The 26,648-nt window shown below is 38.5% G+C and overlaps 1 protein-coding gene across 3 annotated transcripts in view; it reads right to left on the bottom strand.

The window, feature by feature from the left end:
- The window catches only part of LOC150094093 (calcium/calmodulin-dependent protein kinase kinase 1-like), a 349,079-nt gene that overhangs the window by 161,233 nt on the left and 161,198 nt on the right, over window positions 1–26,648 (bottom strand). Inside the window, exon 1 of one of the 3 annotated variants that reach the window (XM_090412064.1) lies at window positions 10,154–10,256. The exons of the other annotated variants lie outside the window; for them this stretch is intronic. Within the exon in view, the coding sequence (XP_090268190.1) occupies window positions 10,154–10,184 (31 nt within the window). The 5' untranslated portion in view covers window positions 10,185–10,256. Of the gene's footprint in view, window positions 1–10,153; window positions 10,257–26,648 lie in introns of those variants that run through there. 3 annotated transcript variants of the gene reach the window in all.

Genomic DNA, 26,648 nt, shown 5'->3' with positions numbered 1-26,648 from the left:
CCGTTTGTCAGCGAACAATCCGGTAACATGCTTTGTTCCGCAACAAAGACCTCGCTGCGTCACGTAGGAGCCTGTTATACAGCGAGTCGAGTTAATTAATTGACAGCGCACACTCCTGGGGATGTCACCTACCTCCTTTGTCGTTCATTAATAAACATTTTAAAGACAACATAAATTAGCTTTTTTTGTGTATGTTATGTTACCAAATTTGTTTTCCTCCATAAGATACTACAGATCGGCACCCGATAGGGCTCTCTCTCGAATATAGTCTAAGAGTATGGGTTTTAACATTTATAGGTGCTATTGTACTGTGACCGCGCGGTTAGCCTAGTGGCTTTGCGCTTCGCAACCATATGCCTGGGGAAGGAGTGTCCCAGGTTCGATTCCCGTTGTAGACGTGAGGAATTTGAGGATCTTCCTCAGGCATAGCCAAGTTAGCCGGTCTTGGGCGCGGTCAGTAGGGTTTTTTCCGCCAGTTTATCTGGCGTTTTTCATCCCGCAAACAGGCAAACCGGCCCCGTGAACATACGCCTCTACAGTCAAAAATATATCCCCCAGCGGCAGACCAGGCGACGGGTCGGTTGGGAGTAGTACTAACAAGAAGTCGCATCTAAGTAACACGCGGACCCTGCATAGGAAGCGGGAATAACGCGTAGAAGAAGAAGAAGAAGGTGCTATTGTACTGTCTGATGATATCAAACACTGGTACCTCTGTTACTTGGTATTCGCTGATATTGTTGCCGTACAAACATTACATATTCGCCTTAGATAATGTCTGTACACAGACACCATTTTACACGACGTACGTCCTTGAAAAGCTAATGGGATATTATGAATTTTTTAAAAAATCATATCGCAGTATCCAGCTGGAAATCATCGAAAATTGTTAAAATACTGTAAGGATTTAAATTCTTTTTTCTCTTTTTGTTTTTACTGTTTCTTTTCTGTTTAACTTATACACCCACATCCACTCACGCATACACCCACATACCAGGAACTTCGCGATGTGTCTTTTTTTTTTTTTTTGAAAAAAAAACAAACGAGTTTTCTAAGATCACTCCACCTTACAGCAGCGAACTTTTGAGGTTAGCATGTTACACGTAATTTGTCTGGCTGCTTTCTGAGAAATCATTACATATATTTTAAGCCTTTTACATTCTCGGGAGGAATTTAAAGTCCAAAACAAAATATTTAATTCAATCTCGAGTTTTACTGTAACCCCTACGCTATTAATTTTAAATTCCTCGTGATTCTCTGTAGTCCACACCACACTACAGACTGTAGTCTTCTAACAGCTAAATAGCTTTTTTAAAGGCGATTTACATTCTGAAATTTTATTGTCATTTATACTAATAAATCTCTGTGAATGGACATTGAATAATACGTAAATTATTGTTTCGCTTATTCAAATCCTAACATGAGATTTTATGCCAAGTGGTATGTTACAGACTCACGCTTTCGCTGTTACAAAAAAAGAGAACTAGAAGACTAAGAAATCAGTCTTGCACTTGTGTTATTTATTTTATATCTATGCAATAATTTTATAATCTGCTATCGTTCATTTGATTGAGACGTTCTATCCATTCTTCCTTCTATTTACTTTTGTAATAATTTGTTTGATTTATATTCAGAGGTTCTTTCGTTTGTTTTGTGATCGCATATGGTATAGCCAGCTTTTTTTTCCTGACGAATTTCATTTCTACAGTTTGAGTTCGAGTTCTTTATATATCTTTCTTTTGTTACGGTAGATTGTTTAAATTGGTGTAACTAAATGCAAGCAAGTGCAATATAACAGAATAATTGCACATTAACAGGTGATTTGCTTTACATTCACAATGCTCCATTGTCAACTACACAACTGACCTCTCTCTCTCTCTCTCAATCTCTGTGTGTTATGAATTCTTTTGAATTCATAAAGGCAGAAGCTGCTTTTATCTCTGACGTAAAATATGAGGTTGTTGTGAAATCTTATTTCCTTTGCGATAGCAAGCGTTTCTAGATCACCACAGCAAGAAAGTTATGACAGATTTATCGATTTCAATGCTGCCACCAGTTTCTTTGCATAGAACCATCTGCGTGGCCAATATGTCTAGGGCTTAATCACCGATGAACACGCCACGACAAAATAATCTTTCAAAAAATACGTATTCCTCTTAAGAAAAAAAAAAGGCATTTCCACCAACTCTACGTCTACCATTTCGCAAATTCGACTTGGCAGAGGTTTGTTGACCACCAACGGTAACATTCAAGTTGACGATTCCGTTCCACTGAAATGACTTCGTGTCACCATACCGCTGAATGCAAGTGATCTTCAACGTTCTATAGCTCACGTTCTCTCATGCGTCCGTGGAATTCTTCAGTGCCGACACGCTTTGCGAGAGTATATTCTTCTACTCGTAATGCATGCAGTTCATGAGTGGGTGTTGCCCTACTCTTATAATTTTTTTTTTGTAATAATTTTGTTTCTTCGTTTTCACTGCAGTTTCAAACCTGGAAAATAAAAATGCCAAATCCCTACATATCGACTTATGAGTGCAGATAGAATCGGTTATGTAGGAGATTTTTTAAAAATTATTCTCTGGGTCATTTTACGCTATTTTGATTATACACTGGCCATAATTAGAATTTTGATTTTAAGCAAAATCTTTAATTTTCCTATTTCGCTCTTTTTTTTTAAATGAACTTCTTTCAGAAAACAACTTTGTGCGAGTGAATTCAAGTTTGTCAGTATCTGGCATTTAAGTTAATGAACAAGCTGCACAGATACGTGTAGGAATGAAGTACCGGATGATAGCGTTATGATTCCAGTATGGCTCTTGAAACGTAGCGACAAAATTAACTTTTGATATGCAAAAGCACAATAGTATGCCTAAAGTAGCTTAAAATTACCGGTGCTCGAATATCTAATGATTTTTTAATAACGGAAAGGGTGAAAAATTATCGAAAATCGTCAATCTGCGCAGCAAGAAATTGATCAAAAGCTCTTTATGAAAGAAATCTTCACACAGCAATAAATAAGACTTCATTGCAAAGAAAATAGAGATGTCTGTTGATGAGAGACTGAAGAGAATATTATTGAAATTACTATGAGGATGACACAGGATCAACAATCTACTTAAATATAAAGAGCTAATAAGCTTCATTTGCAATGAAAACATTACTTAAATTAAGGGGATATTAAATCCCACATAGTTTTAAAACCGAATAAGAAACTCAGAGATTGGAATCAGAGAGTTTCTTGCCGAATATAGTAAACTATGAAGTATCGGCGACACTAGCGTTAGCCAATGCAAGTGATCCTAGTACGTAGTACAATACCGGGCAACTCGTTGCAAAGGTGGGGGAAGTTCAGATCGCTATTCTTAGGTATTTTCCATAATGTAAAAACACATTTCCTAGGAAATGTATGCTGTTATTACATTAAGAATAGCGATCTGAACTTCCCCACCTTTGCAACGAGTTGCCCGGTATTGTACTACGTACTAGGATCACTCGTTCAGATCGCTATTCTTAGGTATTTTCCATAATGTAAAAACACATTTCCTAGGAAATGTATGCTGTTATTACATTAAGAATAGCGATCTGAACTTCCCCACCTTTGCAACGAGTTGCCCGGTATTGTACTACGTACTAGGATCACTCGTTCAGATCGCTATTCTTAGGTATTTTCCATAATGTAAAAACACATTTCCTAGGAAATGTATGCTGTTATTACATTAAGAATAGCGATCTGAACTTCCCCACCTTTGCAACGAGTTGCCCGGTATTGTACTACGTACTAGGATCACTTGCATTGGCTAACGCTAGTGTCGCCGATACTTCATAGTTTACTATATTCGGCAAGAAACTCTCTGATTCCAATCTCTGAGTTTCTTATTCGGTTTTAAAACTATGTGGGATTTAATATCCCCTTAATTTAAGTAATGTTTTCATTGCCGAAATGAAGCTTATTAGCTCTTTATACTTAAGTAACTTAACGGTTGCACCTGTTTGGAAAACTCGTTCGCAGAGTACATAAGTTCTTTTCGCTATACACTTTGGTATTAGGTCTAGCTACTCACTGATGAAGCCTCAAAAAAGGCTGAAACCGGTGGGGGCTATTATGAGTTCGCTCCCTTCGGGTTTTTGCCTTAAGGGAGCAATTTGATTCTCCGGGGAAAGTGTTCTCCGGCACGGCCCGCTGAGGGGCTTTGTCGGTGAATGATTTTCTTCGGAATTTGAGCGGTTCTGCTCGGTGGTGGCGTGTGGGTGGAAGGCCATCACTGAGCAGAGCCAACGCTGAGATGGACGGTCTTTCGCCCACGATTGAGTGGCCTAGGGACCGTCCGAAAATTTTTAGAGACGGCTTTACTTACTCATAAGGCTGAAACCGGTGGGAGCTATTATGAGTTCGCTCCCTTGGGGTTTTTGCATTAAGGAAGCAATTTGAGTCTCCGGGGAAAGTGTTCTCTGGCACGGCCCGCTGAGGGGCTTTGTCGGTGAATGATTTTCTTCGGAATTTGAGCGGTTCTGCTCGGTGGTGGCGTGTGGGTGGAAGGCCATCACTGAGTGGAGCCAACGCTGAGATGGACGGTCTTTCGCCCACGATTGAGTGGCCTAGGGATCGTCCGAATTTTTAGAGACGGCTTTACTTACTCATAAGGCTGAAACCGGTCTGGGTAGTGACCTCCCTCCATAATGTAATAACAGCATACATTTCCTAGGAAATGTGTTTTTACATTATGGAAAATACCTAAGAATAGCGATCTGAACTTCCCCCACCTTTGCAACGAGTTGCCCGGTATTGTACTACATACTAGGATCACTTGCATTGGCTAACGCTAGTGTCGCCGATACTTTATAGTTTACTATATTCGGCAAGAAACTCTCTGATTCCAATCTCTGAGTTTCTTATTCGGTTTTAAAACTATGTGGGATTTAATATCCCCTTAATTTAAGCTTATTTGTGATTATTTAGAAAACATTAACGATTCAACACTATCGCAGATATTTGCGAATGTTGTGGCTGCTTCGTTCGGAAGAGATCGAATACAGAAAGGTCTGTTTCGATAGCATAGCTTTGAAATGAATAAAGCTGAATGAATTCCTTAACACTGCGTTCTTCTACCATCCATCTAACAAGTTTGTTCGTATACTCCAAGAACTATAGGAAAGTCACACTTTGTTTTTCAATCAAGATATTTCCAATTCCCACGCCACGATATTTTCTTCTTCTTGAAAGCTCAGTCTGGCTGTGGCTGAAATCTCATCATCTTCACAGTCCATTTCCTGATGAAATATCAAAATAGATTTCTGTTACAATTTTATTCTACGAACTTCAAAGATATATTTGAAATTGTCACACCTTCTGAAGACCGGCCAGTTCATTAAAATAATATTTGATAACGCTGTGAAGGAAATTCAAGCATTTCTATGCACTAAAAGTTACGCTATAAGAAGATGAAATATGTATGATGTACGCGTTATGTATCGAGTGCAATGTTTGTGGAGCGAATAGAGCATGCTTCGTAACCAACAAAGGACGTGTTCGACCCTATTGTAGCGTGGGTGTTTATGAATGTTTATAGGTGGCGAGTGCTTTTCGTTTTCCGGTGAGAGACCACCTCCATCTTGCTTATTGGCACGGAAAGTAATTTGAAAAAGTCCCACGTTTCGTCTCTAGAGCAGCCTTATCAGATGGTCTAGTACTTAGCCCACTCACGGTGCTACGCACTGCGGGTCTAAACCTTTCGTAGGTGGGACTCCCATTAAGATAATTGGAAGAAAAAGCATAGAGTACTGAAAGCTTAATATGGATAAGACTGAAATTTAATAAAGGCATTTTAATAAGTGCTTAGTTAGTCTCTTATCGTTTCGCTTTACTGGCTATTTATAACATTTTAAGTGCCTAAATATCAGCTCTTTCCAAGATTTGCCCAAGGGGGCAAAAGCCTGCATCACTGATAACAAAAGTTGACTTGTGGTTGTTTAGTGTTACGTGAAACAGTTAACGCTGAGTCAGATGTATTACTTTCTCTCACATATATGTATTCTCGGGCAGCTTATGGGGAACTGCCTATTTCCGTATGCGACCAACTGATTCATTTTCAGGTTAAGTTACTATCAACTGGGCTATGGAGACCTCTCTTTAATATACAGTAATTTTCAGGTGAGATAGTAACCACCTTAAAGTGGGACTAAGTTTAAATCGTTTTTAGATATTACATAAACATCAGTAAAAGAGATAAAATAAAACTGACGTTTAGATAGCGGCTTTTTTAATAAAAGGACAATCATTTATTTTAATGAAACAAAAAGGTGTCCATTATTCGTAATTTATTGCATGGACATTTACTCTGCCAGGTCTCCATAAAACCCGAAAGGACCTCAATAAATCCATCAAAATCCATTACTAGTTCGTAAGCCTCATCAAATCTTGCAAGGCAGCCGAGCTGAATAGACGTTCCAAGCTAAACTACACGGCGAGCCAACATACTTGGGTGACAGCAGTTTCACCTGACCCATGTCATGATACCAGTGCTTGATTATAGTGGATCTAAAAATCAATGCATCAGAGGAGTACACATACACAGAGGTTCCTGACCTGCACGTTCTCTGTATAGGAAACTAGCAGACATCGATAGTGAAAATGGGGGGCGGGGGAGAGAAAAATTGGCCTGAGTTCATTTTGCCTTGAACTGATTTTTGCACCTGCGTCGGTGTATAGCGACGGATCACGAAGGTCTACGAATAGCAAATAAATTATCTAAAACCGTTGGATAATTCACTTAATTTAAGCAATATTAAGGCTTAAAGATACCAAGAAATTATATACTTGGTTTAATCCATTATTCAAATTTAAGCAAACTTGCGGACACGTATAATGCTATGCATTAAGGGAAGGGTCAGTACCCAGACCGGTTTCGACCTTTATTGAGGTCTCATCAGTGGGAGCCAGACCCGCAAAGAGATGTGCTTTGCATTATGGGATACTGAGGCAAGTGATGAGAAGTTATACCACTTTTGCCACGAGTTGCCCCAGTCCTGAAGATACTTCAGGCGCAAACTTTGTTTGCTTACTTGGATAAAGGATTAAGCCAAGTATATAATTTCCTGGTATCTTTAATTTATAGTATAACCAAGTGAAAAACTTTCAACAATATTAAGGTTATTAAATATTTTATAACTCGAGCATAACAGTGAGTAGCTCTTGTATCTAAATTATTGATTTTGTACTGCGAATTGGTTCTTCCTCGGTTCTGACTGCTAAATGAGAATAATTCATACGTTAATTGAAAAGTTAATATTTTCTGTAACAAATTTTAAAGTATCCAGTGGCAGCAACTCACGACAAGAATTAATTTTACAGAGACGATACCCAATTAGCTAATGAGAGTAGACAGACTATGCAATAGATATTTTCCTGGAAGAAGCAAGTCAACGGGATTAAAGAGAACGTGTGGGGACGCGAAATGACAGCTGTTAATTAATGTAGCGAACAGTTGGCAGCGTTCAAGAGATAAGAGACCGTTTTCTGATGACACGTCATCTACGTGTCATTACTTATCCGAGAAAAATAAAAGCTTTAAAATGAAAGCAGATTGCAGAGAATGTCGTTTAAATTTCTTGAAATATTTTTAAAACGCAGCTCTGGTATCCGTGTGCGAAGATGGTCCATGTTTAAGCAGCAGATTCTCCTTCAGTCATCCAAGAAATTAAAACTCCTTTATTCAACGGCGCAAAAACAACATTTGAAATAAACTCAACGCTCTGACATGATTAATTTCATCTTCGACATGTTCACCGATAAGTGAACTAATAAGCAGAGCAAACAGAATCTTTCTGTTAGAAGGTGCCTTCCGTATATTCACGGGAGATGTAGAATGCGGAGGATGATATTTTAAAGGTCGCGAATGTTTGTATTAGAATCTGTAGTGGATCAAGTTTGATGGGGTTTGAATACTTCAAAAGTACGTCACCAATTGTAAGTAATATAGATGATAGCTAAGTGGTTGATTCTTCCTTGTTCTTTCAAGTTCAGGAAATCTAAATACAGAAGAGTGGAAGAAGAGGAAGGGAAAAAAAAAGGAAAAAAAAGTTGAAATGTTGCCTTCGGGATTTTACTCAGACTACAGACCTCTGAGAATCATTTCTTATCTTTCATATTCGTTTTTTTATTTTTTTCCCGTCCCATTTTGTGCTGTAAAAGTGATATCGATCTGATTAGCTGAGCCGAGTCACAAATCAATGAAAAAGTCACCGCTGACACAGCGAGTTTCAATGGCTTCATACGGGGATGAAGTAATACGGTGTATTACTTCATCCCCGTGCTGGTGTTGTATCTCTTGGATATAGTTTATGATTACGACACTGGAACATCTGACGGCGGAAAATTCGATTACAGAAGGAGGAAAAAAAATGGTGAAAGCAAAATATTTGCTGTGGTCATAAAAAGGGATATTTTGGTAGCATCTTCTGGCTATTTCAAAAGGAGGATAAACTGATTTTGTGTTCTTTCGCTACCAATTTTTTAATATTCATGGTTTAGTTAAAACTTTAAAAAAGATTAAAATATTTAATTCCCGACATACTTGAATTCTAGCACTGAGTTGCCTGGGATTTCTTTTTACATCCCAGGACAGGACGGCTGTGAATTTATCTAAATTTAAAGTACGTCAGATGTACTTTAATACTGTTTTAATATTGTCATACCTTTGAAACGACTACTTCATTACTTTCTCGTCAAAACAGGCTTTCACTGCTTAGCTGCAAAATTAAAATCCCCGCCTCGCACCGACTAACGCATGCCTTATTAATAGTTTGAACGCAACGTTGCATGGAATGCAGTGGTGTCTGAAAGGGAACTAATGATGGGAGATGGTTGAAGTGATTTGTAATAGTAATAACTTCACACCAGACTGCCGCATTCCAATACTTTGGCCAGGGAAGATGATATTCCATCATTTTGCTTTTTAAAAGACTCATTTTAGTGCGATAGACGGATTCATCATCTTCCTGAAAGTAACCAGCGCCTTCAGGGTCAAGTAATATTATACAATATCGCGATGTGAGCTACCGTTTGCAAAATTGGCAGAAATTGTCGCCCCTTCAGAGAAAATTGGCCATATCCATGCCATGCGACCATTCCTATCGGGCCTAACGCCAAATGTTATGACTTTTCTTTATACAGAATATTAGAAACCACATTAAGATTTTAAAAGACTTATTTATAACCATCACATAAAAGGCGAACAGATAAAGCAATTTAGACGAAATGATTGTAGAAGTTCGTTTCCGTCCACGTTTGGCGGATGGATTTCTGATGAAATTCGTTTCTGAGACGCCGAATTTATTCAAAAAATCAGCTACATCAGCAAAATCCTTGCCACTTGGTGTGTACACCTTCCCAAAAGGTTTTATTTGTTCAGCCCTCTTCCTACCAAAGTTTCCTTTTCATAACAACATTAATCGTTTGATTTTGATTTAACAAATTTATCAAAAAGTTTTAAAAAGGCATTATTCCCGATTATTTTTGAAATAATGAGAGTAATTAAGAGGAAGCAGAATATCAGCAAGGGATAGAGCCGATTGTTGGCTCTAGGTGGGGATTCGCATTCTAGTCGGTGTCAATGCTTGTCCCTCACTCTGTATTGTTTTGTTATTTCAGTTATGTAATACAACTGTTGTACCCCCCCCCTAAAAAGAAAGCAGCTTTTGTTAGATCTTTTTGTTCTCTTTGCAAGATCACAGGACTGCATTGACTACAGTTTACTTCCGTGCAGTTTGCTGACAGGAAACATGAAAACTTCGGCATTAAACATGCACTGAACTTATTCTGTTGATTTTCCAAGTTTGTCACGTGTTTTCCTTTGATTTATAAACAATGTAGCGGTACAATGAAGATCTTGGATGTGTTCAAATCAGTTTCGAGAAACTAAAAAAACGCAACTGCTAATTGATATTAGCAATTATGGATAATAATATGAATTGAAATACGATACAGAAACATTGCACATGTTCTGTTAGCGCGTGGCAAGCTGTTCCTCTAAACACGGAGAGCATCTGACTACGTGGTCACATGACAGCTCTGGCTTTCCAGTTAAGCACTTCATAGTTACTGAAGCACTAATTCAATCTTTTAGCAGCGTAGGAGAGGGGAGAAAGTGACACTTACCTGCGCTATTGGTGGTCATCACATCCTCCATAATCTGAACACGATCGTCGAGATAGGATTCAGTACAGTACACCAGAACACATCATTGATGTCCACAACATTCGCTGTTGCACATGTAACACTAAACTGAGAACTGTTGCATTAAGTCACTGCGATAGAGGGGGGAACGCCGTGACCTCCGTTGCAAACAGGTTTCGCAGGATTGCTTAACACACCTTGTGGCTACTGGAAACAATCCCGAGGGCGTTCTTCGGAACTGATGCCGCAGAGAGTGTTCCCCTTGAGAATGTCAGTTCCGTATGTCCCTACCACAGGAAGGTCATATGTTGTCATTCCCTGACAAGAGGTAGAATGGGAAAAGAGATAATTGCTGCAGCCGGTCTGTTTCTGCCCTTATCTTCCATCGCTACTATAGTGACCATTGTCTCGGTATTCCCGGAATTAACTGGCGGATTGTCGTAAATCCCTCGTGTCTGTTAGGAAAGCAGCTCTTCTTCGCGAAACATCCTGATGTAGGTAAGGACGGAAACGATCTTCGGCACTACTGTGTCGATGGCTGCACACGCATACAAACTAGTCGCGAGGTACGGAAGTTAGGCTTAGCGAAATGCATCCTTCTCTTCACTCCGGCAGCACACAGCGACAACACTTACAATGTAGCCAATCGGTGATGCTTCTCAGGGACAACCAGACGCCAAGCCCACGCCCTCGTATTTGCCGCGAAGTTAAAAAGCTTCGAGTAGAAAGTTGCTCTTCGATTTCTCCCGCACGCCTCAAGTAAACTCTCTTTCTATCGGAGAAGAAAGAAAAGCAAATTCGAATGAGATGTAAGTCGACAGCTCTTACACACTCGATAGGTGGTTCCATTCTTTATGCAGGGGGAGGAAACAGGTAACCAGCTGCTCCGTGGAGGTAATTAGGTTATCTTTCACAAAGGCGTTAAGAGAAAGTCGTAAGCTCGCTCTTTTTCTCAAGATCCCACGTCAGATTCTCAGTCGAATCAAAAGTGGAAAATAAAATTTTCGAGATAAAAAAAAGGCAGAAAGTTTAGCAGTATTCTTAAATTGAACTTTCGACGGCGCTGTCAATTTTCTTTTACCTTGAAAATGTTATCGAGGTACTCAAGGTGGAAGAGAGAAATAGTTTGAGATTGCTCTTAAACTATTCCTCAAAAGTATTACCTTGAAAGCAAAGCTGATTCGTGTTCAATGGTTTAGAATTCCTCAATCTTTGAAAATATAAAATTAAGGAATGAAATTATTAGTGAATTACAGTGTAACAACTAAAGCATCGCTATTATTTTAGTTTGCATCTGTAAGAACGGACTGCATCAGTTTCAGAAGGTCGCCTTTCATACCACTCCATGTAGACAGGTCTGTACAATACGAACTTTCAGTTCAATGTCACAGTGGGAATCACGCGCACCCATTTATTTTCCAACATGTTTTTGAAATGCGTAAGATATTCAAAATTCTTATAAATGAAAGGAGTACTAAAAAAACGAGCTTCCCTTTTCACACTCCATACAAACCAGTGTTTCCTTTCTTCATGAAGAAAGATTTTAACCGCAACATTACGTTAGCTCAAATATCGATCGGCTCCAGAACATCGTGACATTCCGGTGGCATAAAAAAAAGAAAAAATGACGGCGGTTGATTTTCCTATCTGTTGTATTCTTGCGTCGTACTTTTGTAATGCGATTTCTCTTATCCACTACACAGAAATCCCAATTAAATAGATAGCAAGTGGACTTTCGTGTAACTATTCTTGGGCCGGGCATCAGTAGAAGATTCCTAAAACGTTGTCAGGCCAAACTATCCTCAAATTGCCAGAGGAGGTCAACGAACACGTGCGATCTCGTGACCACTCGTCAGAAAGAATTCCTTGGAAAACTGAGTTCTTGTGATGACTAATGTAAAGTGAATGTTGTGGTGGCGCAGAGAAAAATCGACTTTATAGGAGAATAGGGGAGAGGAGTGCATTATCAGGAGCACAAGTCAATGTACTACTGGCGCTTTCATCTCGTGGGGAAGTGTGGTGTCAGCACGGAACCTTTTCAGAAGGAGTAGGCTGTGTGTTGTATGCAGCGCTGTGATGAAGGATTGTTGTTGAATGTGTCCCCTCCCATCCACACAAAACGAAGTGTGGTCAGTGTGGTTTTGACAGCATGAACTGACTCTCTGAGTTCCAATCTCGGTCTCATTGAACATTCTTAAACGACGTCGAGAAATGTGAAGAGTAGTGAGTGAATGTCATCTTCTATTCGAGTGATACTAAATTTTCGCGATCTGATGACAAACCGCATGAAGTACAATTTTTGCTGTAATTAAGATCATTGGTGGGTTTCCACCATATTAAACAAACGAGGCTGGCCTGGTTGGCCGAGTGGTTAGCGTATCCGCTCTCCGGCCAATAGGCTGCGGGTTCGAATCCCGCGTAGGCATGGATGTTTGTGATTGTCTTCCACCTTCATACATTCCTTCGCCCAAGTATAAATATACTCTCCCAATATGGACTGGGTCACCATGGGAGTAGTAGACTCAAACCTCCCGCAATGGGAGAGGCTTTCAAACTACAGTGGGTAGAAAAATAGGCTGTTCATCATCAAACAAACGAGGAAAAAAAAGTTTCTTTTCTTTTTAAAATTTTTTTTACTTTGGTTTACCAGTATTTTTGCTGACATAGTGTATGCAAATAACGTGTTTAAAGTATGTTTTCTTCAGTTCATCCTAACAAAGAAATCTTTCGACAAGCCAAACCTTATGGACCATCTTCCCTAACTTTTTTCTGTATCTTTGCCCCAATAAATTAATGAAATGTCACCAAAAAAGTACCGAAGTTTTATTTCAGCATATCCTTAACGTATATTTGAATTTTTATTCTAAAAGAGATCTCTCTGAAGTTTAATATAATTCTATACAAGGCTCAGTTGCTGAGAATTCTCTCTATTCCCTCCCCCCCCCCGTTTCTTGAGCATTCGTATCATAATTCGACTTGTGCACTATTTTAAGTATACAACAGTACTCTCTACCATCTCCGATGATTCACCAGTTGTTTTTGTCTTACGACTTTCAATCTAGATTGAAGGGACTTGACAAAGTGTCAGCGTAGTTTCTACAGAGGGGATCCCAGATGATCTGGTCCTGAGTACTGGAGGGGAGGGGGATTAGGATGTTCGTAATATGACGTCCACGGAAGATTTGCATTCTTAATCGTCTGGGATTATTATTAAAAACAAAACACTTTTCTGATTACTTTCTTCTCCCCCCCCCTCTCAAATTGAATAAGAAATTGATTCATGTAATTAGCATAGTTTGTCCTAACACTGTCTCGGCGTGTTTTCAAGGGTTCCTTACGTTTCCAGCACATTGTATTTATTTCGTACATTTTAATGAGCAATGAGGATCCTCTTTCGTTTTCTGATATGATATTTGTCTTATTTTGGCGAGACTGGACGCCATGATCTTAGTCAGAATTAAACACACACAGACTATGACTACTTCAAGTGCTTGGAATCTGATATCGCGGTCCTCGACCCCGGACAGAGAGTAATTGGAGCCAGGAGAAGATACTACACAGAAGCTAAAAGTTTCGTCATGAAATCCTGTGAAGTATTAATTTACCGTCTCAATTTAAATAGTTATTTTTTATATTCATATAGAGACGATATTGATTTCTTAAATCGTTTTTGAACGCTAGTAGTGTTATCTTTTGCGCATTCAGCATTGACTGAGACTTGTGCTGTACACGAATAATCACAATTTGAAATGGAATGTAGATATATAGTTTCTCTCTCTTTCTTTCCGTAATGATTTTCTTACAAAGCGCGAAATATTAGAATTGTTAAATGTGATTTCCATATCCAAGCATATATTAACAGTTTCTTTATCCGAGTAAATTCTTATTCTCTCCAATTCTTGCTTCCACATCTCTCTATTGGGCCTAGTCATTGCCTGCATTTATTTATATAGACTGCATTTCATTTTCGGTGGATCCATTTTTTACTTATGACTGTTTATTTGAATCACACAGATTTGATCTATTCTTTTATCGTCCTCCCGCAAACTTTCGAACCCCAATATTTTTTATTTTACTTATTTTTTTACCAACATTGCATGCAATCTTCGTGTTTTCAATATTAACTTTTAATGTCCTCTGTCTTACTGCTTGAACTATCGAACTATAATTAATTTTGCCCGCGAGATGGACAGACATTTAGAGGCATAGTCCGTATTGCTTAAACGTTATGTTTTAGTAACGATTTTTAGTCAATTTCTGCATGCCATATTTCATCAAAATTCGTCGAATGGTTTAAGCTGTAATAACTAGTCTGTTGAAAGATAGGAAAGATTTCCACATACACTCTTTGTACTCTGTAGAGAATATATATTGTTTAAAGTTACCTTGTAGTATAAAGAAGGAAAGAATAACAAAATATATGAAATAAATTCACGGTGCTCACTGGCAGTTTGGTGTTTCATTTTCTCCCTTTTAAACAATGCACGTATCAGTTCCCATTAGCTTTCCAAATAAAGTAAAAGTTTTGTTGATGGAACATGTTAAGTGTATCTAAGCTATAATAAATACCAGCGAAGAGTCTTATGAGCTATTCTGCACCAATTAAAAAAAATCATAAGATTAAGAGCAAACTATTCACAAGAGTATTAAAGTAATCTTACTAATCAATGTGTTGTAAGCGGTTTTAAAAACAGGAACTCTGAAAATAAGAAATCAACCCTTACTTCCAATAAGTAAAGTAATCAATACAGATTAGAATGATCAGGCCGTTCTGCTGATGGCCAAATAATAATTTGGTGAAAATAAGATCTTGGGAAAAAAAAAAAATATATATATATATATATATATATATATCCTGCCTTATAATGTCCAATGTGAGTATGCAAAAAATCAAACGATGTGAACATGTTGGCTTCACATTTGACAGCATTTATCATGTATAAGCCATAGAAATGCTGCACGTAAAAGTAATATAATTTGCAGATTAAGAATAATACGGATAGAAATACTAATAAGAAGAATTCGATGTATATTCGTCCTCTTTGAAAAAAGCAATTCTGAGACTGGCTCCTTGTGATTTATTGAAGGGGAGAATGCATGCGGAAGTGATCCTAGGGAGGTAATGTGGTGTCCCCATGGGAGAACTGCACTTCCTCCCAAAGCTGTTGCAGTCACCCAGATCGGCCATATCCTGCGATACGGCAAACAAGTTTTGATTTCATCCTGCAGAAGATGAAATCGTGAAAAAAACTGAAATATAAAACGAGAAATAAGTCTACAAAGAAGTGAGAAAATATTATTATTGAAAGACGGACATAACCAGAATATTTTGCATATAGAAAATTTACACGAAATATTTAAATATAGAAAAATGTTTAATGTTAGCACCACATCTGTATCAGAATGTTTTTTTTTTTTTATTGATTTGCTTTCCCATATCCGTTTGAACTTAATCGCATTTTGTAGGCGATAAGTTGTTGTTTTAATAATACAAATACCAAAAATAAATAAATAACAATAAAATAAAAACGAATTTCTGTATGACCGTTGAAACTCTTGAATCAAGTGTTTGAACACCTTATCTCGACACCCAGAGGGCAGGAAACTGGAAGCGTTTGTGGGTCATAATGCATCGGAAGGACTCGCCCTGAACGATCTTCAACACTGCATTACACACTCGCCAGGATTAGCGCGTGCCACAAGGGGACCAAGTGCAAAAGGAATTGTAAATAGTCCCAGCTCCAATGGAGTGGCTTCTTACCGCTAAGCCACACCGGTGATGCTTTTAATGAGGCACTTGATGACGTGTTCGGATCCTTTTCAAGACTCTGCACTGATTATTATCAGCGTACGTATCGGCACGATACACCACTCGAAGTAACAGCTTCCAGCGAAACGGAATATTGAAAGCCATTCGCCGTAATTCTCTCCTTTGTGAAGCTGTTCTTAAGAGTCACTGGTTGCCATGGTTACGTGCAAAGAACCCCATCACACATGACACCGCGTTTTACAAACACAAAACCTCGCGGTCATCTTTGATAAACCTTGAGTAATTGGAATAGATGCATGACCGCTAGAGGGCATCACTAGTGTTCCGTGATTCTATTATTGCGAAAATATTCTCTTACGCCTTAATTAATAGAAACAGCATCGCTGAAAGGGAAAGAAAATTAGTGGGTACATGGTGGAAGTCTTCCATTTTACTTTGCTATAAATGTGATCCTGCAATACCATTTGTGTGGTAGACTTAATCTCCATTTAGACTGCAAAGTTCAAGCACGATTAAAAGGACTTTCTATTCGAAGAGAGTACTTCCCTTTAGGCTTAGAGCACTATCGTGCTGAAGTTGTCCTATCAGTACCTACAACCGTTATCAGTTTCTCTATAATGCGTGCATGTGTTATAACGGAAGTTCACGGTTAATATTCCTTCAAGAGACATGCGCGAAACTTCTTTGCACAGATTCCTCGGTGACCTTCAAATAAACGGCAATAAAACTATAGAGATACATAAATCGTTCATGAAAGAGCACGCACATATTCTGTGAGCCTTCGAAAACGGCTCTTGTGAGTGCTTGTGAGTATTTATTCACTGTAATAAATAAATATTCTTTTCATCCATAAAGATAAAAGTACGCAGTATAAACAAACATGGTAAAAAAGAAAAAAAAAGAAGCGATGAAACAAGCACTGAGCCATGAACTCACTTTGGGAGAAAACTGTATCTGTTACTCATTTCTATCAGCTTCTAAGAATCTCGTTTATTAATCTTTTTTACACTTAGCACGAAAGCATTTAAATTCATTTCCTTTCAGAGGTCAAGGAAGTGTTCCAATTTTATTTTAGTTTTTAAAAAAGCCAGCCCAATCAGATTCTGAGAATTTTTTTAAGATAAAAGTTCGGTAAAAATGTAACAAATCATTTCCCAAAGTCTTTCTTTTTTATCATACTGTTTGTAACAATAAATACTTCTCTATGTCTATCGCTTTTGATCTAGAAAATTTTAAAGGGCGTTAGAAATATGAAATGTCTCCAAGAAAACTACTTTGCACTTTTAGATGAGTTTTTACGGGAGAAGATAATATAGAGATTGAAGGGGTAAAAAAAAAGCATCAACATGTTCACTTTTTTTTTTCGATTTTAAGAGCCAGAAGGGAAAGGGAATCGGTGACAGCAAATGACAAAACCGAATAAAGATTTCTACGCTGTCATGAGACACGCGAGGATATTCTTAGTTAAAAATATGTGAGATGAAATATTAAAATTACATTAAATGTAGGATAACAAATCGGCAAAGAAAGTAAAGAACTGGAGACCAAAAGGTCTTATAATCTTATTTTTGTCTTATAATCCTGACGGATTATAAGACAAAAATATAAGAAAATCTCCGACTGCTATTTTGTTTTTATTACAAGAAAAACATTAATGCAAAACGATTGCAAAATAATATTAATTAAATGTTTTCTCTACGGGGATATCGCACAATGAAACTGTTTACAAGCTCTTCTAAATTTAAATTACAAGCTATGTCCGCCCGCCTCTATCGATGTAGTTGCTAGAACAACCAATCTTTCTTGGGTCGTTGCTGTTCGTAAATAATTTTTAACCAGTTTAAGCTTGGAAAAACTTCTTTCCGCACTTGCTACCCCAACAAGAATTGTTAGCGTAGCGACGGCGCCTACCGCAATATGGCTGAACGAGCGCCCTTATTAAGTCGCGCCGTGAGGCAGGCTGCCTCTATGCTACACCCTGTCGAAGGTATTGCCAAAAGGAAAGGGAAGCAGAGGAAGATGGCATTGGAAACAGCACCACCACCACCACTGCCAAATGGCTTAATAGTGAAAGCAGAGGAAGAACTATTAAAACAGCCATTGCAGAAATAGTTATTCTGTTCCTTTACGAGAATAATTCACTTCCATAAAGATGAAATTATTGGAAGTGAGTGCTCATTGGTGAACATGGCAATTGAGATTCAGTTAGAAAGGACAGAATTAAATTAGGAGAAAAGAACTACAAAGATTTCTCCAAGCACTCCTGTCCATTTTGAACGAATACTTATATTTTTTTCTTTCTTTATTTATTTTTGCGGGCAATTCTTACTCGAGGATGAAGAGCGCGTCTAAAATTTTTCCATGAATCATTGCATTGATAAAGGCAGACCTTTATGTGAGTTGAATTACCAAACTTTCATGATTGGATTATCATAAAAAAGATTTCAATTTTTTTTTAATTTTTATTTTGTAATCCCATAGAATAGGTGGATAAACCTATAATATATTAATGCCCTAGATGGGTTGAAGAGAAAGAAGAAACTTTGTTAACATCGGATTTGAATGCCTGAATTTGTGCCTTTTAGGCAATACAGAAGAGGGAAGACTGTTCCAAAACACACTAGTAGAAGTATGAATTAAAGGAGGATGGGGATTGCTAGCAGTTGAACTGCGGAGGAGTATTACTGCATAGCCACTGCATGTGCTTTAACAAAATCAGAGAAGAATGGAGGGAATTAACGATGAAAGTGAAAATATTTGTAGAAATGCATGAAGCAGAAACTGACGTTCAGTTGAATGGAAGAGAACTTTGCTTACACCATTTGTATCGATTTGTTGCTTAATGTAACACTAAATAAAAGCCGAGAGTTTGAAGTGGAATGAGGACGAATGGATTTCAGTCCTATGAGGATTACTTCAGTCATGGAACCAAACATGTTACGATTAGGAGAGTGAACACAAGAGACCAACTAAAGACAATAAGAATAAACAGATTACAATGACCATCCCATCTGGAATTCGTAAACAACATAAGATTCAGAATGACTGCGTTGTTTACTATTACCAAGGCGCAACTTAGATGATCTCCTTTATTGTTGCCGCCAGTGGTTGCGCCATTAATTTCAATCTGATACTTCTTACTTCAGCCTCAATACCGAAGTAATCCTCATAGGAATGAAAGTCTTTGCCTTCACATCAGAATTTATCGACGTTCTGCTTTACAACAGACTCGTAGCAAACTTCGTAGTTTCTGTACTACTTATAACCAAACTCACAGTGCATGATCTTTATGTCTTGGAGTTTTCTCAGCCAGGACTTCAGTGTCTCGTGTAACGAAACAGATAAACCAAAAAAAAAAAAAAAGAAAAAAAAAAGAAAAAGAAAATCCTAGTGCTCTTGAAATCGAATCGCAGGCCATTACAACTATGTGCGGATCCATTGTACAGCAACACCAAGAAAGATTTGCAAAACAGATTATAATCAAATTAGAAATGCATTTACAAGAAAAAAAAAATAACGGTAATGTATTTAGACGATTTAGTACTTTAAATAAATATTTCGCTCGGTAGTTTGAAAAATGCATTTTTACAAAATATATTTAGCAAAGGACAAAAAATAATTGACCTCAAACAGCTAGAAAAAAAGGAATGTATGTAGGATTCCCCCACCCCAAAATAGCGTGTACATTCTTGCATGTATCATACACATAAGGCCACTGAATTAGAAACCTTCATGAAGATGTATGTAAACGTCACTTATGCAGCGTATATGCAAAATACTTGGACTTCTACCGCGTATTCTAGGTAACTATTTAAGAATCCTTAGTGTTGATCATAATGGGAAAAATAAAGGATCCTTCAAAGACCGATAAAGGGCTTATTGTGAGTGTCTAGCTGGCACGATTTCGAAAACAACACAGCCGACTGGTTTCCCAAAAGATGAGATATCCCGGGTGTTTAACCAGTGGAAAAAAAAAAAAAAAAACTATTTATCTAAGAGGCGTAACTGTAGTCCTAAGATATTCTTTCCGGAACGAGATCCCAGTCGTCTGAGAAGGATTGTACGGACAAACAACACAGTTAGGTGAGAGAGGGGTCGGAAACAGCCTTCATTAAATGCTTCAGTCAATTTCTTAACATAAAAAGTTTTGCAGTCGCATGCCTTTACGGAAACCACTGATTTCTGCGAAGAACCAGAAAAATCGTCTACAGTGGTATCAGGAACTGGACAACGGAAGAGTGGAAAAACGTTATGTGGTCTGACGAGTCACGGTATATATCTTGTTTTGTACCGACAGTGAACAGAGTGTGATGGGAAGAACCCCAATGAAGCAACGAATCCAGCTTGCCTTGCAAACACAACTCAAAGTTCTGGAGGTGATGTCGTTATGTCGAGCATGTTCTATTAGTACAGAACAGGTCTCCTGATATTGCCGGAAGGTCGAATGTCTTTCAAGGAATATCCGAACATTGTTGGCGATCTACTCCACTGCAACGTTGATTTTTTAAACATGAAACAAGCATCACTTTCTGGTGATGGTTGCTGCTGTCCATCGCGCAGAAATTGTTTAGAAAGCATGACAGGGACTTCCACCATCATTCCTGGCCACCACATAACCCGGATCTGAACCCCGTTGAGAATGTATGAGACATGTTAGAAAAACAGATCCGGGAGCAAAGTCCTCTTCCGTCAAATTTGAGCAACCAGTTAGAGGACTGTCATCTGAATGCCTGGTTTGTTGTAGACGTAGATGCAATCCAACATTTCTGGAATCTATTCATAGGTGCTGTAATTCGAAATAAAGGTGGTTCAACACGCTACTAAATAAAAGTTTCTAATTTCATGGCCGGTACGTGAGCATTACAAATGCTAAATAAGGTTTCGACTGCGCTTTATGCTTACAATCGATCTTTCTAAAAATGGAGTTACTTTGCGATATATTCTGTACGGCCTGTAAAGAATCAAGATTTTTGTGAATTTGTTGACATATAAACATATTCCTGAAGTATTCCTAAACATGTTAACCATTTTATTCATTTTCGTCTTATAAAGTGATCTAATTATTCCGCGCGGTTAGCCTAGTGGCTTTGTGCTTCGCAACCATATGCCTGGGGAAGGAGTGTCCTGGGTTCGATTCCCGTCGACGACGTGAGGAAATTGAGGATCTTCCTCAGGCATAGCCAAGTTAGCCGGTCTTGGGCGCGGGCAGTAGGGTTTTTTCCGTCAGTTTGTCTGGTGTTTTTCATCCCGCAAGCAGGCAAACCGACCCCGTGAACATACGCTGCTACAAAAAAATATACGTCCAGCGGCAGACTAGGCGACAGGTCGGCTTGCAGTGGTACTAACAAGAAGTCGCATCTAAGTAACACGCGGACCCTGCAAAGGAAGCGGGAATAACGCGTAGTGAAAGAAGAAGCAAGTGATGTAATTATTCTTAACTTTTTTTTAAAGTCAAATCTGGATTTACATCGTGGGAAGCCCTGGAAAAACCGAAGGGGAAAAATTAAGAATTATACCAAAATGAAATTCGGAAACAGCAGTTTCAATTTAGATTTTGTTTGTAATTTTTTTAAAAGTAATTTTTTTTCGTGAAATCAAAATTTCATTCCATTCACCAAACCTACTGGATCAATTGATGCATTCGCGAGCCTGGATTGCACACAACACTCGTTCTCCAACCAGCAGACTGCGGGTTCGAATCCTGGCCGGAAAACGGAGGTTTTGTGAATGTCGTTAAGTAGGAGATGAATTTCATTGTCCATATGAGACTTCCTCCCCCATTCTACTGCTTGAACCGAAATTTGCTTGAAAAAGCTTCATTTTTCTGTTTCTAGGGAAGAGTTTCCTGATTATGTAAAATATCAATTAAATAATAAAAAAAAACTTTAAACCATCCACAATGAGTTAATGGTGGTTATCTTTTTTTAAAATTTTTTATTTCTAATTTTTAGGAAGAACGTTTCCTGAATTATGGAGAGAGGGAGAGAGAAGGAGAGAGGGAGAGAGAAAGAGAAAGAGAGAGAGAGAGAGAGAGAGAGAGAGAGAGAGAGAGAGAGAGAAACAAAACAGAGATGATGGAACATTTAAATACAGCAGCTTCTTAAGAATAAAAAAACAATTAATTTGTTTCCTCTCTCTCACACATATTCATTAGGAAGGTTTAAATACTTTAAACTAAATGCATAGAAATCTTCTTCTTCTTCTGCAGCTTCTCCCACTTAAGTGGGGTCACTGTTTGTAATGAGTCTCCTCCACACCTTCCTGTCTTGGGCTGTCACCACATCCAAGTTCTTCATCCTCAAGTCCTCTTCTACCAGCTCCCTCCATCTCTTCTTTGGCCGCCCACGCTTCCGCCTTCTTTGCACACTCATCTGCATGACCCTTCTTCCCACATATTCGTCCTCCCTCCTCATCACATGACCAAACCATCTCAACCTTGCCTCCTGTATTTTCGCTCCTAAGTTCGTAACTTTCACTGTTCCCCTGACATAGTCATTTCTCAGATGATCCTTTCTGGTCACACCGCACATCCACCTAAGCATTCTCATCTCTGCTACTTCCATCCTGTTGATGTTATTTTTCCTCAGGGTCACAGTTTCTATAGCATACGCCATAGCTGGCCTCACTACTGTCCTATAAATTTTGCCTTTCAGATTGATCGGCACCCTCTTATCGCATAACACTCCAGCCATCTCCCTCCAGTTCCTCCAACCCGCTTGTATCCTGCATCCCACTTTCTTCTCAGCTCCTCCATCTTCTTCCACTGTTGAACCTAAGTATCTAAAGTCTCTCACCTTCCTGATGACATTTCCTTCCAGCTCCAGATCTGTCTCCTGGCCGCCGCCGCCCACTGCGCAACACATATACTCTGTCTTACTTCTGCTCAGTCTCATACCTCTCTCTTCCAGTACTTTTCTCCATCTTTCCAGTTTAGTTTCCGCTTCTTCTCTTGAATCTACACACAGCAAGATGTCATCTGCATACAACATTGTCCAAGGCGCATCTTCTCTCACCTCCTCTGTTACCACCTCCATCACAATATTAAACAGAAACGGACTTAATGCTGACCCTTGATGCAAGCCAACTGTTACTTGAAAACTTTCTGTCTGTCCCAAACAGGTCCGAACACTTGTCTTCACATTTCTGTACATTTCCCGCACCAACCTGACATATTTCTCCGGCACCTTCTTCTCCCTCAGACACCTCCAGACTTCTTGCCTTGGCACTCTATCGTATGCTTTCTCCAGATCAATAAATACCAGATGTAGCTTCCTTTGTTTCTCTCGATATTTTTCCATCATCTGTCGTAACCCAAAGATAGCATCTGTTGTTGATCTACCAGGCATGAAGCCAAATTGTTCCTTTGCAATCTCCACCTCCTTCCTCAATCTACCAAAAAGAACCCTTTCTAGGATCTTCATTGTGTGGGACATCAAATTTATTCCTCTGTAATTTTTACAGTCTTGTGCATCCCCTTTACACTTGTAGATGGGAACAAGAGTACTCTCCCTCCATTCCTCGGGTATATTTTCCTGTTGGCAAACTTTCATGAACAGGTCCCACAGCAGGTCAATTCCCTCTTCCCCCAGTGCCTTCCATGCCTCCACTGGAATTCTGTCGGGGCCCACCGATTTTCCATTCCTCATCCTCATCCTAGAAATGACGACATTAAAATCAAGACACTCATTTTAGTCATAAATCCAATCGATGAATAACAGACAGGATGCAGTAGAACCATATAAGGACGAAGTCACTGCATTTTTAAAGCTTTTCCTTATAATATTTCTATATACACACGTGTCTAATAAAAAAAATGTTACACCGGAGCTAAAACCGAAGAAGATAAACCTTCCTCTAAATATATATTATCGTCTTCGAAATTGTTCGCTTGGGTATGTGCTTATCAACGTTTCGTTCATCCGAAAGTTCCCAGTGTGGTTGGCACGAAACTACTAGATAGGTAATGTTAGAATGAGCGATGACATTGTCATGGAAAGGCCAATTTCCATTTCGCCACTTTTTGTTCTTACGACATCTCTCAGATCTTTTAATACCGCAATCTAATATTGCTGAACTTTTTTTTTTTTTTGCTAGTTGGAACGCATTTTTACTCATCGTTCCTCCTACTTTCATGATCAACAAAACAATCAAATGGCACTTTTTTTCTTTCCTCCCAATCTTCTGCTCATGGACGGTATTACATATTGAATAACATTTCTTGTTTTGGATTCGCTCTACAAATGAATATCAGTTGATGTATTGAAACGAACTCAATGCAAAAGCCGCAGTATGTAACGAAATACCATCACACGGAACTTACACGAAAAACAAACATAATAAGATGGAAACAAATCGTTTTGTTTTCTTAAAGTTATTTAAGAATCCAAAAATTGGCATGACCAAGAGATTCATAGTAGAGAGGATTTAAACAATCCGTCGCACATGATGTTAGAAATGCTTTTGTTGGGATAAGGAACTAGATTTCCATATCCAACTATAATGTAAACGTAATTCTGACGTAATGAGCATTTCTAAGGGGACAATTAGAAAGTCAGCACCCTTTCCAACACATTTAAATACGACTGTTTTAATGAAACTAATCCTTTGGAGTACGCGATTCTCATGCATGCGCTTACAAAGGTGTGAAGAGAAAAGTTATGTTGCCTCTGGCTAGTGCGCCTGTGAGAGAAGGAGAGAGAGAGAGAGAGAGAGAGAGAGAGAGAGAGAGAGAGAGAGAGAGAGAGAGAGAGAGAGAGAGATTCACAATACGTGAAAGTATTATCAATGCATGAAATTAGTTCCTTCTGCATGATAAACCAGAATGGCAAGTTCGTATTATGAAAGTACCTGTGGGGCTGACGTATGACTTTCGAATGATGCCAATAACAGGAGGAACTAATCGTTATTAACTGCGCCGCGAACAATTTGCTGCAGAAATGATCCCTGAGAGATTATCAGTATTCGCCAGTTTATTATCAAAGAAAATTCACTTCGGCGATTTTTTAAAATATTTTCCTTCCTCCAGGAAATATCAACTAATGATGAGTCCGTACACGCACGACATCGAAGAAACAATAAAAATAAAAATAATAAAAATAAAATAGACGTTTCTTTTCACTTAAAACAAGCTTGAGGTTATTTTCACAGCGACATCCCACAAGCTTCTTATCCGACAACGTCTATTCGGATTATTCTGATTAATGAGTTGAATTTTCCGTTGCAAAAGAACCAACATCCATTAGCAACCAAAGTGAGTTCATATACACTGATTATTAAAAACTCAAATATAATGTAAAAAAAATAGAAGTAGAAAATTTCATTCAAAATCAAACTTTCTTTTCGTTTCCAAGCTCAAGGCAATGACAACGACTTATGCACATTCGTTTTTATACTGCTAATAAGTTCGTGTGAGTGCAAAAGACCCCTAAAATATAATCTGACATATCAGGATTTTTCAAATATGCACAGGAAATTTTCTACTTAATAAACTCTCATGCTTAGAATAATCTTAGTTACAGTCGAGAAGAAATGTTCTTTTACAGGCAATCAGCCAATTATTTCTGAAAATCCGCGCTGCAGAGTTGATTGGTTTGCTCCTTTATTAGCGCACGAAAACTCCACAACTCATATGGAAGATGGGACGCTGTCTTAATTTCGTTTATTAAAAACCTTTTTAGTGTTGTGAGTAGGCTAAGAGTAAGGTAATGGAGGAATCCTGCTCTGGATATCAAACTATTCCAAGCCACTTCAGGCCTCCAGTAAGCAGGGAAGTGGTCTTACTGTGGTTTGAAACAAAAAGACACTGTACATTTGGCAGGAAGGCAGTTATAATAGTGTTCGAATCTGTCAAGCGCTTATTTAAAAATAATAATAAAAAGCTGATTGGTAGGAGGTAAAAATTACCTTCCGTCTCTGCCTCTAACTAACTAACCTAACCCTACACAGTAAACTGCAGCATTCAGGACTGGCCTGATGCCAGCCCTGAATGCTATTGGAGAGCGGATACGCCAACCAACAGGATGCGAGTTCAAATCTAGCTGTAAGCATGATGGATGCTTGTGATGCTCCTTGGGTGGTAGATGAATTTCTTCGCCTGGTGTGAGTTTATTGAGGGCTTGAAGAAAGTCACCAGACTACGTAAAAATTATAAAAATTGAAATCAATGATAAATGGAACGCTAATAAAAAACTGCGTATTTCTCACACAAGGAATACTTCATTTAGTAACACTCTAGTTTCTGCAGCAGATTAAATATTTCTTCTTAGAATAACGACGCGTCATAACTGAGTGGATGCGACACACGACTCTTTCATGAGAAGAAATATTTTAGTTTATATCCTGTCTGGATTTAAAACGCGTTATCCAGGCTATGCTAATCCAGAGATTCTTTCTTTCCTTGTGGCAGCCTGTTTCTTTTCTTTCTTTTTTTCTCCTAATACAGATCCGCAAACGGTCTGTGGTTAGAATAAGACAATAGCAGTAATGCATGATATAATAATAATAATAATAATAATAATAATAATAATAATAATAATAATAATAATAATAATACGAGTAATCTCATTCCATTAACTGCCTGTCAATTACAGCACTTATCGCTTGGAGCAATGTTTAGCTTACGTTCATTAATGCCATGGACAAGTCATGACACGTTTGCAATTGGCAAAGTTCCTCTGTTAGGTATTCTATTGCATTCTGGTACCTAGT

The sequence above is a fragment of the Typopeltis vanoorti genome, chromosome 22 (genome assembly GCF_054136105.1).
Source record: "Typopeltis vanoorti isolate ZY-2024b chromosome 22, IOZ_Tvanoo_1.0, whole genome shotgun sequence".
Classification (NCBI taxonomy): Eukaryota; Metazoa; Arthropoda; class Arachnida; order Uropygi; family Thelyphonidae; genus Typopeltis; species Typopeltis vanoorti.
This window is presented reverse-complemented; position numbering and strand designations above follow the sequence as displayed.